Source organism: Bacillus rossius, chromosome 1, assembly GCF_032445375.1.
Source record: "Bacillus rossius redtenbacheri isolate Brsri chromosome 1, Brsri_v3, whole genome shotgun sequence".
NCBI lineage: Eukaryota > Metazoa > Arthropoda > Insecta > Phasmatodea > Bacillidae > Bacillus > Bacillus rossius.
In genome coordinates this window covers 338476034-338491534 of record NC_086330.1, presented here as the reverse complement: position 1 = coordinate 338491534, position 15501 = coordinate 338476034, and the positions used below count along the sequence as shown (strand labels likewise).

The following is a 15501-nucleotide window of genomic DNA, read 5'->3' as shown; positions in this document are numbered from 1 at the left end:
CCAACCTTCAATAATATAACATTGCAGAAAAAATGTAACTTTTTTTAAATGGTGTCTGTTATACAAACGTATTTTATTGAAAACATAGGAAGGATTAATTTAACAGAGAATTGGACAGATGCAAACTTACGTGTGTGGTTTTTGAGGTTATTTGTCTCTATTTTATATCAGGTGTATACACTATGCACTTATTTTATAATTTTATAAATACATATGTTTTTTTTAATAACATGGGAAGTTTAGTGTGGGACTGGGATTCGGGATTCGAGATTCGATGACAAACACTGAGGATTCGAACAAGGATTCGGATTCGACCAAAATGTGGATTCGTCCCATCCCTAAAAATAATATTACACGCGTAAACTGCTCGCGGCAATTGAAAAATTAATAAACTTTCATGATATCACATTTTTTCTAGTAATCTAAATTATGTAATCGTTCTAACATACATTAACATTGCAGACCAACAATAATTCTCATTATTTACCATTATGGAAACATTTTTGCTTAGTATCACATCAAAGAAAAAACATCGTTCCTTGTGGTACCCTACAAATCAACAGAGTGTACCTTTGTTATAATATACACTGATATCAGTTAACTTTCGGTAGAATCTCCCTGGAGTACTGGTAATGAAAGCAACCTTGACAATATCATTTTCAAACTTGCATCACAAAATGTTACTACTAGTGGATATAATTTGGATTCAGAGTCATTGCTGCCGTCGGTCGCGACTGAAAATGCCACAGTTTGTAAATTACAAACAATTTTATAGTTGCATCTGTTGCCATTTCTTTCATGATAGCCGTCGACTTTGTTCTTGCGCAACCAAATTTTTTTTCTACTTCAGAATTTGAAAACATTTTTCTGAATAACGGTCCGGCGTGATCCGAAACATTTAAAGGAATATTATGTTCAACCAAAAAGTTTGTAAACATACATTCTGCACGTATTACAGCATTGTCTGTGGTGTTATTTTTAGCTAACTAATCACTAACCTTTGAAATGACTGCGACACTTTTAACATTTGCGAGATGTTTTGAACAGTTCACGTGGAGATTGATGTCATATCTTCCGCCGTGCCCAATTTTGATGTCGCATCTACACACTGAAAAAAATGTGAACTGTGTTCCCTTGCTAGATTTAAGAATACACGGAAAATCCCGCATGTATTTATCACGAAATGCCTGAGAATAATGCATATCACGTTTCGGGGGCATTTTATTCTTCACTTGATTCCACTTCCGTTAATTGTCCATATAACACGTTTTTATTAAAAACATGCAATAAATTTGTTTCCTAACCTGTAATAAACAAAATCAAAATTGGCTCAACTTTAACTGAAGAATCACAACATATGATTATGCACGACATCATCTTGCCAAACTAAAAATGATATTTAAACTGGTTCGTGATTGGTTGTAAGCGCATCAATGTAACTCAGGCGGCTAATAAGGAAAGATATACAATCGAACAACAAATTACGTGGTTCGCTGGCCTTCGACCAATAATATAACTCAATTACCGCACTCGTTTCCACAGAAAAAACACATGGCAACAGCTTTCACAAACCATACAATAAAGCATTTAAGGCAGACGGAAAATACATATTTTAATAAATGTCTCGTACTTAAAATTAGTAAAAAATGCAGACATCCTCGTACAATCGTAAAACGGACGTGATTTTCGTACATTTTACGAAAAAATGTAAAGGTTGGCAAGTCTGTACATAGATACTTCTGATAGTGTCAGAACAAACAAAGCCAGTCCCCATTTTAAGAGTTTTCCCATTGTAAGGTTCTCAGAATATCATATCCAAAACCATACTTTTATGTTAATTTTATGACCAGCATGAACATGCAAGAACACTTAACATTACATATTAGTACAACATACCGTAATGTAACGAAGGCAAGAATTACCTTATTCAGGGTAAAGTGAGTGCGTTTTATTTCGCGCAAAGAAAACACGACGAAGCCGGTCATTTGAAAATTTGACGTGCGCACTGCTGAAGGCCCAGCAGGTGACTGCACGACAGGCATAAAGAGCTTGGAATCCTGCTTCATCAATTTTTTTGGAGTAAGGCGCAACTTCCCACAATCCTAAAAAAAAACACAGCTGGTTAACACGACACACACAAACACTTGGGTACAGAGGTAAAATGACCACAATCATACAACAGTATTTAAGGATTAGTTGCTGAATCTTACTGATACAGATTACATAGTACCTACACACATATGTAATAAAATTTCCGACTTCTCCCAGACCAAAATTTCAAGTTTTCCTGCCCTTTAAAAAAAAAAATAATAATAATTTAATTATTTTGCAATTTCTGGAAAGAGAAAAAAAAATTCACCATTCACACAACTGGACTAGTTCGCCCTACACTGTCCATTTCGTTTTATATTCAACAGAATCTTGCTAATGCAATTTTATGGTGCATATGACTGCACACTAACACACATTTAACCCTTTCAGTCACAATTCATCATTTCTTTAAATATAATTTTCATGTTTGATACATCAACTAAACTTTTTTTTTTGTAATTTTGTCATGTAATTAAAATCTTAGTAGGTTTAAACTGACTGGAGATATGAATCGTCCACCATTTTCGGGCATCAATGCCAAATTGTAACTAGAGACGCAGACTGCAAATATTCTCGTGCAGTGTCCAACATTGTGTGTTCTATGGCTTACCTGTCGTACTACGAAAAGTGCTATGAATTTTAAAAGTGAAACTGTTAGTATAAAAACTAAAATTATCAAAAAAAAGTTGACAATAGATAAAAAAAATCAAAAGCTGAAATTGCTAGAGATTTATTTAACATCCATCTCATAGCCACTACAGTGTACACTTTGACCATTATGTCCACTACAGTGGTCAAATAGACTGAAAGGGTAAAAAAAAAAAAAAAAGTTCACAATGTGGGTGGCCCCCGCCCCTAATAAATAACACTATCACAGGGTTATTTCCAAGAACTGACCCCCCCCCCCCCCCCCTGGACACTGCCGGCACGCACCTTCCTGTCCTTGTGAATGTGGTACTTGACGTTGTGCGGGAGGATCTCCTTGGGCGTCTGCATGGTGTACACCTCCAGCCTGGCCTTGAAGTCCCCGTACAGCCCCTCCATGCGCAGCTGTCCCGGGAACACCAGCGCGGACGAGCCGGTCAGGAGGTTCTCCGGGCAGGCGGCCAGCACCTGGGTGGCCAGCACCTGCTCCTGGCACCGCAGCAGGCACACGTAGTGGTGGCACGTGTTGTCTGCAGCACCAACCAGCCACCGAGCAGGTCAAACACGCGCGCGTTTGCAAATCAGCAGGCCTGGGCGATCAATCACACACTCTCTTTAACAATCTGACTTCGCCGGGAAATCTGAAACTTCGGTTGCGACGCGAAAGCTTCGCGTCCGACATGAAGCTTCGCGTCTGTTTCAAGGCTTTAAAAAAAAAATTGGAAGCATAAGATTTGCTCATGAAAATATGAGTTTTTTTGTGTTGTACATGTTTTGCTTGAATAAATAAGGCACTCCGTTTTTCTTTTATTAATGCTTAATATTGGTATTAAGCATGGTTTTTTTTTTAAATTTTGAATTGTGTTATACACAGAGATCAATCATTAGTAAATCATTTCAAACATTCAACTCTTTTTTTCTTTTTTCAATTTCAATCCTGTATTTTATAAAATAATAGAACTTCGCCTAGAACTATCTTTGCAATTTGGATTTGACTTCACACAAATTTTAAACATTTTATTTTATGTTCGTTTCGCATACAAAAACTAGTATTTGCACAGGCAAATATGGCAATAATACAATTTTTTTTTTTTGCATTACTAAACACGGTGGTTCAGTGGTCAGATTACTCGCCTACAAACACGGCAATATCGGGTTTGATTGCTGGCGGGGTCAAACCCAAATTTCTCAGTAGGTGGAAACGTTTTGAACGTTGCAGTGGACTGTGGGTTTTCTCTGGGTACTGCCATTTCCCCAACAAATATTTTCCGTCGCTGCTCCGTAACCCACCTCATCTCACCTCACGTATTCTTCAGCCTGGCCGGAATGATAGGTCTGTCACTCAGGCGGGAAACTTCATGCCAATTTTCATTTTCCAATTTAGCAGGATAACTGTTTTACACATAAGTCCTTAAAAATAATTTTTGCTGTACTAATCCAATTTTAAAATTTTTTTAAATAATTTTTTTTATTGCGCTTAGTGTTGTTATAACAGTAGGCTTACTGTAAAAGCTAAACCATACTCCAGCTTCCATTTATAAAAACCAAATGCACACCTCCTCCCCATACACAAGTCAAAAATTAGAACCACATGCCAAAGTTTGTTTGCACTTCAACAAAATGCATTCGGAACATTGTAACTTAATGGAGATTACATGTAATTGTATATTATTAAGTCTAAATCCAGGGAAACAGAGCTTTGATTTAAATCTGTGAGGTATTTTGCCCATTAATAATTAATCAATATGAACAGTACCTTGAGTTTTTATGTCATACATAGAAACAATATTTTATGGTTTTATTTTTGGGCCAATTTTATTTTTAAAACAGAAAATTTAGTTTTTATAAAACTGTTTTGTAATACATATGTACTTCACCAAAATAGGGGTAAAATTTATGTGCTGCAGTTTTATGGTAAAGTCATTTTTAATAAATTGATCTAGAACAGATACATTAAGAACAGTAACAATAAATTAGTGAGCATTTGTGGTTTAAAATTGATTCAATAAGAGATGCACAATAAAAAAAATTATTTTCATTTTTCTGACCCCAGCAATTATGGTACAATTTTCTTTCCCCCCGGAAATAACGACAATCCTTAAATTTCAAACATTAAAAGAATTTTTTTTAAATTTGAATTAAGTTTTGGTTAAATACTACTTAATTCCATGATGTAACTTGCATCTTGGTGTTATGCAGTGTTTTGACATGCTTTTCAGTGTTATTTCAGTTTTATCACAATTCATCATATAATATCATCCCTAGTCATTACTACTGTTGCATCGCATGCTTCCTGAAACAATCTGCAGAGCTACCCAAAATTCCTTTACGAACCTGCTGCCATCTGACGCAAGTAGTCCCTCTTCAGTGGAAGAGTAACGTGGGAAACTGTGAGATTGCCTTTGTCAAAAAGTTCTTCATTGTCATGCGAACCAGTTTTTGGTTTCAAGGTGCCTTCAATTTTCAGACGTTGTATCTCATTTAGCAATGCTTGCCTCTTGTGTGCTGCAACAGGCCACAAATATAAGAAACTCCCAAAACATTGCATTAAGTGTCATTTTACAATGCAATGTAACAGTTATCACATTTATGCCTACAATAAAACACATGTGAAACAAATGCAATAAAGACTCTACTAAATAATCAACACAATCTTCCATACAGTAACGAATTAAACCATTCATCATATGATTTAAAAATTACACAAGATTGTTAACTACTTAATATTTAAAATGTTGAAAAAAGTTTCAGTAATTATTGTATGAAATACTGAAACACAAGATATTTAAGACATGTCATTATGTTTGAGTTCCTGTACTAAATTAATAACATTATGTAATTCCATAACAGGACATCTAAATCAGTAATTCTAACTGAAATACACAATACTTGGCCGCACTAATAATTTAATTTAAAAAAAAAATGGTAAATTATTTGGGGGGGGGAAAAGGGAACATGCTATTTGCTTGAAGCTCAGTATTGAGCAAACATACTTGCTAACAGGAGCAGACGTTCCCCTTCCACCTGCTCCGCTGAGCCCATGAATTCTATAGTGTTTGAGCACAAGTTCAGCGCCTGGCTGGCTTGGGAGATCACAGTTTGTTGTTTTCCAACCTGGAAATAAAAACCAGCATCAAAATAATTTCATAGTAAAACTCACCAAAATTCTAAACTACATAAATAAAACAGCAACACACAAAGAAAATTTCTTAATGATGTTAGTAATTGATCGAATACACCTTTTCCTCAAATACAAATCTCAAACCAGGGTTTAAATATGTAAATATGAACTCATTTAACTATGTACTAATTTGAAAATACCGCATTTAAAATAAAATTAATGTTTTTTTTGTAAAATGAATTGCAGTTGATTTCAAAGAATTTTGCAGCTCCCAAAGATTTCCTGGATCAATACGAAGAAAAGCAGGTTTTGGAAAATAAGGCGAGTACATACGTAAGAACTGAAATGAAAGGTTGGTTGATTATGTTAGGTTAGGTTAAGTTAGATTGCATACATTAAATTTAAATTTTTTATTTTATGATTTAAATATTTTAACAAACATTCAGCTATAAATATTGTAGCTAACTTAATCTTACCAAACTTTCCTTTTAATATTATTTGTCTAATTTTCCGTAAGCACACATTTACTTTATCTTTACCTATGTATTTGTTACATGTGGAAAAAAAATTTAGTGGTAAACTAATCCTCATTCATATTACTCAAATTCAATATTTGTATTCGAAAATAATTTGGTTTCTTTATTAGTATTTGAACAAAAAAACTGTTATTTGCTTGGGGTTAATAGAGATACCGAAGACATTAGGTACAGTAGAACCACGATTTTGAAAACACGGATTTAAAGAAAACAGCGATTTAACGTAAAGGTTTTCAGGAACCATAAAAAAAAACACCAATTTATTAAAATTATAATATAGATTTCCAAAAAATGAAAGTAAATTGTAATGGAATCTTATTAAAAAATACACACAGTGGTGTCAGTAATAGAATGGAGGTACTATATATTAATATGTGCCTTTGCATCATCTGTCCAAATAAGAAAAAATTAAAAACAATTGTTCAAATTGCTTAAAAACTCCGGGCGCTGTAACTGAATTGCGTAGGTGCGTGCCATTGCACGCGCCTGGATAGATAGACTGTCCGCGACACATGACGTCATGAAGGGTTTCTTTGTCCGCATCCCCCTCCCCCTCCACTATACCTGGCTTGACTCACCACATTATCTTCCAATCACGTTCGCATAGTAACAGTGCTAGCCAATAATCACACGTTTCCAAATATTCCCTTTCCCATCCTCCGAGTTTTTTCAACTTGTGACCACGTCACACCAATACGCCATTATCATTATTCTGCTAGAGGTGTAAAAGTAACAGAAAAAAGTGTACCCGTATGTATTAGTTACTATAACAATTAGTACTCGTTACTATCGTATTGTTATGTTACTCGTTACTTCTGATACCGCATAACATGCTTTGTTATGTTGCAGCAACGAATCGAGTCGTATTGCGTACGCGTACAGTATGACGTTGCGTAAATAATAATAAATAGAATATAAACAATTTACAATATTTGATAATTAACAGTTTTTGTTAACCAAGAAACAATTAAATCTCATTAGAGCGGCTTTTTTATATTATCTCTTTTAAGATAAGAACAAAAAACCGTGAAAATACTTGATAATAAAAACAAAAACATACATATTTCTAATTTGTAAACAATACTTTCTTACATTGTTTCTGTTCCAATCTCAAACTTTGTCTACACACACAATACCTTTAAAAAACAGTAAAAAACTTTGACTGCGAATTTCCAAATTATATTTTACTTAATAAACAAACATTGTTCTTTGTAACGCAAATTCATCGAAAATGTGCTCGCATGCGTAGAACATACGAAAAATGTGAGTAACGAGATGCAGCCGTGTGTAACGTTTTGTTACTCGTTACTAGATGGCGCACCCGTTACTCAGTACCGAATACATACGATTTGCTACAGCTCTATTATTCTCAGTAAGAGCTTTGTGCGCGGTATTTAGTTTTTGGAATACGTTTTTTATAAGTGCTATTCAAACTTCGATTTTTTGCTTTTCTTCTTGGATTTTTACTACAGATTGCGATTGGAATCGACTACACTGCCTGTTGACGACCTGCTTAGATTTTTTATTGGTACATGACTTTATTTACTAACCATTTCTTTCTGGGGATTGTACGTAAATAATTAATCATTGGTATCAAGACATCAAGATGAACGTAAATTTGAACATTTCAACGCAGCGAGAAAACTGGTGCGTATACCAATAAACTGGTATTAAAACTGGACAAAACTGGAACAAGGGCGGTGGAGCTTTTATTTTTTTCCGCTAAGCTCGCGTCTATTTGCTGGCTGCTGATGGAAGGTCATTAGTCTAGGCGGAGCGTAGAGTGAGTTATACTCCGCTCAGCGAACAAAGAGAGCCAGCAGGCGGCTACGCCGCGCTTTAACAGCAGCTGACCGAGTACAATGACCTTTCTCCGCGTACAGTGCGCTATTGATGGTAAATTTCCATCAATTTGCGGCCATTTTTTTTTTTAATTTTTTACTGTGATGCAACGTGTATGTAGCTCGTATTTGTTATAAACGCTGCAGGTTGTGATTGTATTTTAATAAACTTTAACGTATTTCTTACACTTTTCATATTTTTTAACTTTTTTATTTTATGCCTCATTTTTCACGGTTTCTGAAAATCTGTATGTACAACTGAGGTGTACGTACGAACCGGGGGGCCGTACGAGCGAGATCAAAAACGTTGAAGATGGAAAGTTGACAAAACCTGAGATAGCACGGCAGCACAAGATATCAGCGTCGACCCTGTCTACGATATGGAAACGTAGGGACGCGATTACTAGGGGCCAGAAAAATTCGCAATTTGCGATTGATGCGATTTTTTTGCGAATTTTCAGGTTAGATGCGATTTTTTTACTAAATGTTGTTATAAATGCTATATTTGCGAAATCGCGATAAAATTGCCATTATCGGGCGAAAAACCACTATAGAATGCAACAAAACTGCTTGAACACACATTCCTCAAAGTATTGTTTTTGAAAATAACCACCATAACACAATTACCGTAAACAATAGCTTCTGACAAGGCTTGTTGAAGGAATAAAATCCGAATCCTAACCTTAATTTATAAAACATTCCTTAACCAAATATCACGCATGATAGTATAGAATAAGTAATTTTGTAAATTTAGTGTTTACGATTTACTCAAGTTACCGTTGAATGTTTAGAAAAGAATGTTCACACTACTTATCAACGCAGTTATTTTGTTTTGTTAGATCACGTCACGTTCGCCTACGTTCGCCATTGCATCGTGTGTTGCCTGTTCATGAAGAGTATCCAACCTAACAAAACAAAATTTCCCGGGAAGCGCATCATGGAAACCAACAACCTATAACCTAGAAAATATCTAGGTCGTTGACGGGATCGTAGTGAACTTGCAAAGATAAAAATGAAAATATTTTAAATGCTGAAAACTACTACAAATATTATAGTACGCGGTTTTTTACATTTGTTGATAATCACTTTAGTCTTCAAATTTTTTTTTCTGATCAATATTTTACATAGAGACAAATCATACATTTTGTGGTGCACGTTTAGCGTACTGAAGTTGGCCAACTTAAATCGTCCGTTTGTTTTCATTTGAAATTACTAGTGCTCAAACGTTTGTTTACAAATACAGTTTAATGATTTTGGTTTGTGTTAAAATTCGTCATAATGGGTATTGTTATAATATCTTAAGCAAATTTCTCAAAAATAGATACTAATTTTCAACATCATAAATGCTAATTTTGTAATAAATAGATGCTAATTTTTCCAGGCCCTAGCGATTACCAGTGCGGGGGTCATTGAAAATCAGTAAATCGGATTTAACGAAACATCGATTTAGAGTAAACATTTTCGGTAACCATAGCACTTCGTTAAATCGGGGTTCTACTGTACATATTATTTACCTGTACTGACATAAAACATAAAAATAAGTGTCTATGTATAATGTTTTTACTACTATATATTGACACATTGAAGAAGCATTCATAACCCAATATCGCAGTGATAAATGTAACAAAGTTTAAGGGAGAAAAAAAATTTTGTCAGGGTTTTGAAGAATACACATCCTATCTGAAATGCAAAAATTACAAGTTTACTACAGACTCAAACTTACTTACCTATTATACTCAACTTTTGAGCCAAGTTTATTCCTAAAAACTTGATTCAGGTAAATTTATCAATATGCAAATCATCTGTAAAATATTATTAAGCTGTTACTCTGAAAAAAACTAACCTCATCCAGAAGATCAGAAATTTTCTGATTTATATCCGCCTCAACTCTTGCAGTCAAACTGTGTTCAGGTAAAGAATACTGCTCACAATCTGGCCTCCTGGTAACTTGCCTCACCGGAGTACCTTTCTGAAACATGGAAAGGAAGCTAACTTTTTTAATCCTCAATTTCTCAAGGTACAGTGCAGTGACAAATTTTTAACAAATGCCTGACAAACTTTTCTGCATCCTACTAAGTATTAAAAAGTATAGAGCAGGGCCGATGCTGATCCCCGATCGTAATAATCAGCCGATTTTGTTAATTTTGCCGATCATAATGATCAGCAAAACGTAGCCGATTACTGGTGTCCTACTGCAAACTTATAACATTGAATAATTACCTATACAATACCTAACAACTTTCCATGTTTGTTTACAGTATTTTTCGGGAAGAAAATTCAATTATTCATCGAAAAATAATAGGATTTAATAATTTAAAACTAACCACACAAGAAAAAAATATACCATTAAAGTAAACAAATACATAGCGTAAGTTTTATAAACATTGAACAGTTACATACCTAAGTATCAATTTCCACGTATATTTATGGTACTTTCGGTAAAATAATTTTCCATTATACTATTTGCAAAGTTATTTCTTATCATTTACGAACCGAAAACTATGTATCTGTTTACCATTTACGGTTGATGTTACCGCAATGGCGAATGGCGACTGTTGTTTAGGTTGGTTATGTGACGCCAGAGATTATAGTGACGCGCGTCGCGCGACGGAATTCGTACGGATTAATGGCGCTAGTAGTCTCGTGGTTAGTAAACAACTACCTCTTTGAGAATTCATCTATTTAGTTTTTTCTAGCTAAATATGGCCTATTGAAAGTTTTGTTTAGCGAAATTAATATTCTTATCCTGTTTAGCAGGAAATACATATTTTTCTTTTGTATAAAAACCTGGTTGATGAAGAGTTTTGTTCCCCATTTAGTGGTATTTCGTATTCACAAATTAACTTACAATCGGGAATTATTGAAAGTTTGTTGGCGGCACTGGGGGGAAAGAAGGGCAATAAAATTATCATCGCTGACGTCTACCGGCACACACGGATTACAGAATGACGAAGTTGTGATTAGGTAAAGATTTGGTTTGACCGTATTACATTTTAACGCACTATTGTAATTGTAATTAGTATTGAAAATTTAAATTTGAAATTCTCTCCTTAAGTAATTCACACTTACATTAAAAAACTGTCAATTTTAAATCCTGTGATGTTGCTTGGACAGGCCACACATTCCAGTTTTTTTTTCAGGTTGTTTAAAATTTTGTTTATTACAAAATTAATCAATTCAGAGGTACTTGAAAGGCTCTAATCGGCTCAGAAGATCAGCAGCAGATGATCGGCATCGGCATGATCGGCAAAATAGGTGATTGGCCAAGCTCTAAAAAAGTACACTCCCACTTAAACACAAAAAAAAAATAAAAATTATTGTCATGATGCTTTAAAATTACATAACTAATAATGTAATAATAAATTCTATAGCAGTTTACAATTTTTAGTGTTCTCTTTACTTGCATGTTTAAAAACCCAAAAAATAAAACATGTAAATTAAAAAAAAAAATTAAATTCACACCATCAAACAAAGAACATCAACTACTCAATACAAAAATATCTGAAATAAAAAACAGTGTAGCAGTAAAAAACAAAAAGTATAAACAAACAAAATAAAGAAAACAAGATGTATGTGCTACTATATCTATTCAGAACTGACCTACTTACCCAAGACAACAAATTTAAAATTAAGATACACAGGGTAGCTACACATTTTCAGATATGAAATTCCCTGACTTTTCCAGGTTTTCCAGTCTAAATGAAAATTTTTCCAGGCCATTAAAATAATGATTGTACTCGGTAGCATAAGGCGAAAAGTGTGGATATGGCATTTTGATCTCACATATATTGAACTGTTAATATATGTCTTTTGTAATTGATCAAAATCTTTATGTCCCTGACAAGCTGTTGTCGGTATATAGGGAAATACTCCATGTGAGATTGCTTTAGTATATCTGGAAATGCACAAGTTTTTTCTTAAACAGTAAGTGTCGAGACTAACTACACTTAAGGGATAATAAATTTAATATAATCTGTTAATGTACCTAAACATGGATTTTTTTTTAAAACTATGTATAAATGTAGTGAAATATGTACTACTAAACAAAAAAAAAATCTTTCAATATACTTACTCATAACAACTCACTTTTCACAGAACTGGGATAGCTTTTCACCGTTTCAAAAAGCAGAGGCATAAATTTAGGGTTATTATGGAAAACCACTTTCTTATATCAGATCACACACTGTAGGGCCTAGGTCCATATTGTTTACATATGAGCAGAAACAAAAAAATAAATTTACAAAAGCTGGGAAAAACTTTTAGTAAAATATCAGAGAAATCATATCACATGTTTACTGCTTGATTGTTGAGGATATTTCATCATCTAGCAGTTGGGCTTCCTTTTGAGCATCTTCTAATATTTTTCTTTTTTTTTCTTTCAATGATTTGACTATTTCTGCTGCTCTTCTTTTTTCTGTCTTTGAAATTTCAGCTTCATTTGCTATCTTCTTTCGTTGTTCCAAAGCTTCATGGTATCTGGATCGAGCGTTCTGAGCATAGTGCATCATACTCTTTGTTATATTAAGTTTGGTAATGCCTCCTGCATTTCTTACACCTTCCCAAAAACAAGCCTCTGGTTTTCGAGAAGAAACTCGCGATTGACGGAAAAACCCCTTTCCACCGCAGCATTTCCATGCCAAAGAACAAACACTTTTTTCAATAGAAGCATTAAATCATCTGACCCTGTCAATTCTAGCACATCTTTCCAGAAGTGGTCTAGTCGTGTTTATCTTGAGTAGTGTTTCATCTTTTCAATGAAAACAGTGTTCAAACAAAGTGATTTGAAATTTCTCTCCAAACTGTCAGCACACATTCCTGTGATCCATTTGTTTTCAACAAATATTTCTAAACAAACCTTAAGTCGCTTTGAAGCAATTTCAGGGCTTTAAGAAATTACTTTTGGATCACAAAAAGACAGTCCTCTAATCAAGGTAAATGTCAAAGGAGATCTGTCAAGCACTTTGCTGCAAAATGACTGCAAGCATTTCATACAATCTCTTTTGAAAAGGAGAATGTCTTTAGGATTACTATCAACCACTTTTCTCATGGCCTCGCGTGTTTCATACCCTACATCCACTTTCTTAACTTCAAATAGATTTTTGCTATCATTTGTGTTTATCTTTAAAACATTCTTGGCTTTGTCCATGACTTCTTTTTTTACAAACCTGGTCATTACATTTGTAACTATTAATAACAGATCTCCATACAAGAAAGGAGCCATAGGTTGATCACTTTGAAAGGCAGTCAAAAATGGTTTAACTTCTGATGCCAGTACTTTAAAAAAATGCTAGCTTAGGTCCTAGCATTTTATCTGCTAGGTATTTCTTCATTAACTGATAACTGGCAGATGTTGGTTCCTTTTTTTCTATAGTAGCAATTTTGATGTACTCTTGTAAATGGATCAAGATATCTTGATCTCTGCTTGCAACCTCAATGTTTTGAAGCCAACGAACTGCACAAAATGTTTTGGGAAATTTAGTGGACCCAGAAATTAAAACATAGTCACTTCTCCGAGATGGGACATTTTTAAAAACATTATAAATAGACCTCAAAAATTCAATAATGTTCCAATCAGTCGACTTGATGGCTACCTTGAAAGCATTGTGCAGACTGTGTAGTCAACAGGTACTAATTTCTAAAATAACAGGATTGTCTGGATTTTGATGAAGATCTTTCTTTAAATCTCAAAGAAATTTCAGATTTACATTGGGACCATCCATTGCAACATGCAACATATGCTTCAAATTTAAGGATGAGAGCTGCTTTCTAAATGCTGCTAATAAATCAGCCGATGTAGTATGACCTAAAAATGACGACCCTAAATACCTGCTAACTATTTCATCTTTTTTTTTTGCTCCAATACCTCACAATAACATCCATTGGTTGGGTTTGACTTATTTTATTAAGACACTCGTCAAAGGATACAGCAACACAATCTGTGTCAGATATATCATTTCTGACTTGAAGCTGAAAGTAAGGGCCTAACCCGTGGACTATAGTGTATGCCATTTTTGCCCTTCCTAGGGAAATTCCTTTTGCAATTTGACTATCTGGGAACATAATCGCAAAAATTTCAGTAGTTTTCCCAGCAGCAGTCATTGAAGAATGCACAGAAACAGACTGTAGACACCACAATATTTCTGCTTTTGTTACATTATCTTTTATGAGAAATGTTTCCAATCCATGTTTGTGAGGCAGTGATTCTACTGATGGGGTTGCAACCGGTCCACTAGCTGAATCTCCTCCTACTACTTTTACTGTTTGAGACACTGTTTCTTTTGGATTCACTGCTGCAGTCTCCTGCGAAGTTTGTGGTTTCCTCAACATAAATACCCCGATACCATATGACATATCCCTTCCACACATTGCTGAAACATGTTTCTGTCCTTTCATGTGACTTGTTAGGGCTAGTTTACCCATGTTGCTAAGAAGCACAGTCTTTTTACAAATTTTACAGAAAGCAGAAAACCTATCTGTATCAGTTGGTATACCCATGATGCTATTTCAGGGTCATTCAACCACTGTGGGTTGAAAGATGTTTTTTTGTACTTTGAACAAGACATAGTTATAAATAAAATAACCTCAAAAGCTAAATAAATACACCAGACGAAATGTAGGCCGTAACTATTGGTACAAAATTACCATATCTTTAGAAAACACTTGTGAAGTTAGTTTATCTTACATATTAATTCTCAGAGAAAGTAATGTCAGTTTTCTTAAAAAAAACAAACCTTTTCTACAAAATTGAGACTTTTTTGATTTCCACGTTTGTTTCATTTCAAGTTTGAAATTAACGTCGCCTTAAAAACATTCCAAAACTTTCGTACATGCAATGTTTATTTATTTAAATATATATGTATTTAAAGTCAATGCCATTGGAATCAAAGCAAAACACACACACTATCGTATTTAAGGTGGTGGTTACTAATTTGATAACGAACTACGCAGTAAAGCGCTCAAAGTTTCCTCTTCATGTTGTTAACCAATGTAAACAATGGAAAATGGTTTTCATATTACCGTTTCTACAAAATAATTGAAAACCACACACTATAATTTAACGAACTACAATTCACACACATACACTCCAAGCCAAAGGTAAGCCCGTAAGCCTTTATTTTCATATCCGTAATCCATAGCACAAAACGGTAAACGTCTCACGAAAACAAAGCAAATTCAGCCATCATAACCGTTTTTTTCCGCTCTGCCACGATCGACTAATCGAAATCGTGGTAAGTATCGATCATGGTAAGTATCGATCGCGTTGCAC

The 15501-nt window shown here is 34.5% G+C and overlaps 1 protein-coding gene across 2 annotated transcripts in view; it reads right to left on the bottom strand.

Moving 5' to 3' along the window:
- Nucleotides 1–15501, bottom strand: part of LOC134528112 (anillin-like) — a 66467-nt gene that overhangs the window by 13596 nt on the left and 37370 nt on the right. For both annotated transcript variants that reach the window (XM_063361391.1, XM_063361390.1), the window contains exons 13-17: nucleotides 10078–10203; nucleotides 5730–5850; nucleotides 5071–5241; nucleotides 3025–3266; nucleotides 1923–2102 (exon numbers count right to left, since the gene is read on the bottom strand). In XM_063361391.1, the coding sequence (XP_063217461.1) occupies nucleotides 1923–2102; nucleotides 3025–3266; nucleotides 5071–5241; nucleotides 5730–5850; nucleotides 10078–10203 (840 nt within the window). The remainder of the gene's footprint in view (nucleotides 1–1922; nucleotides 2103–3024; nucleotides 3267–5070; nucleotides 5242–5729; nucleotides 5851–10077; nucleotides 10204–15501) is intronic.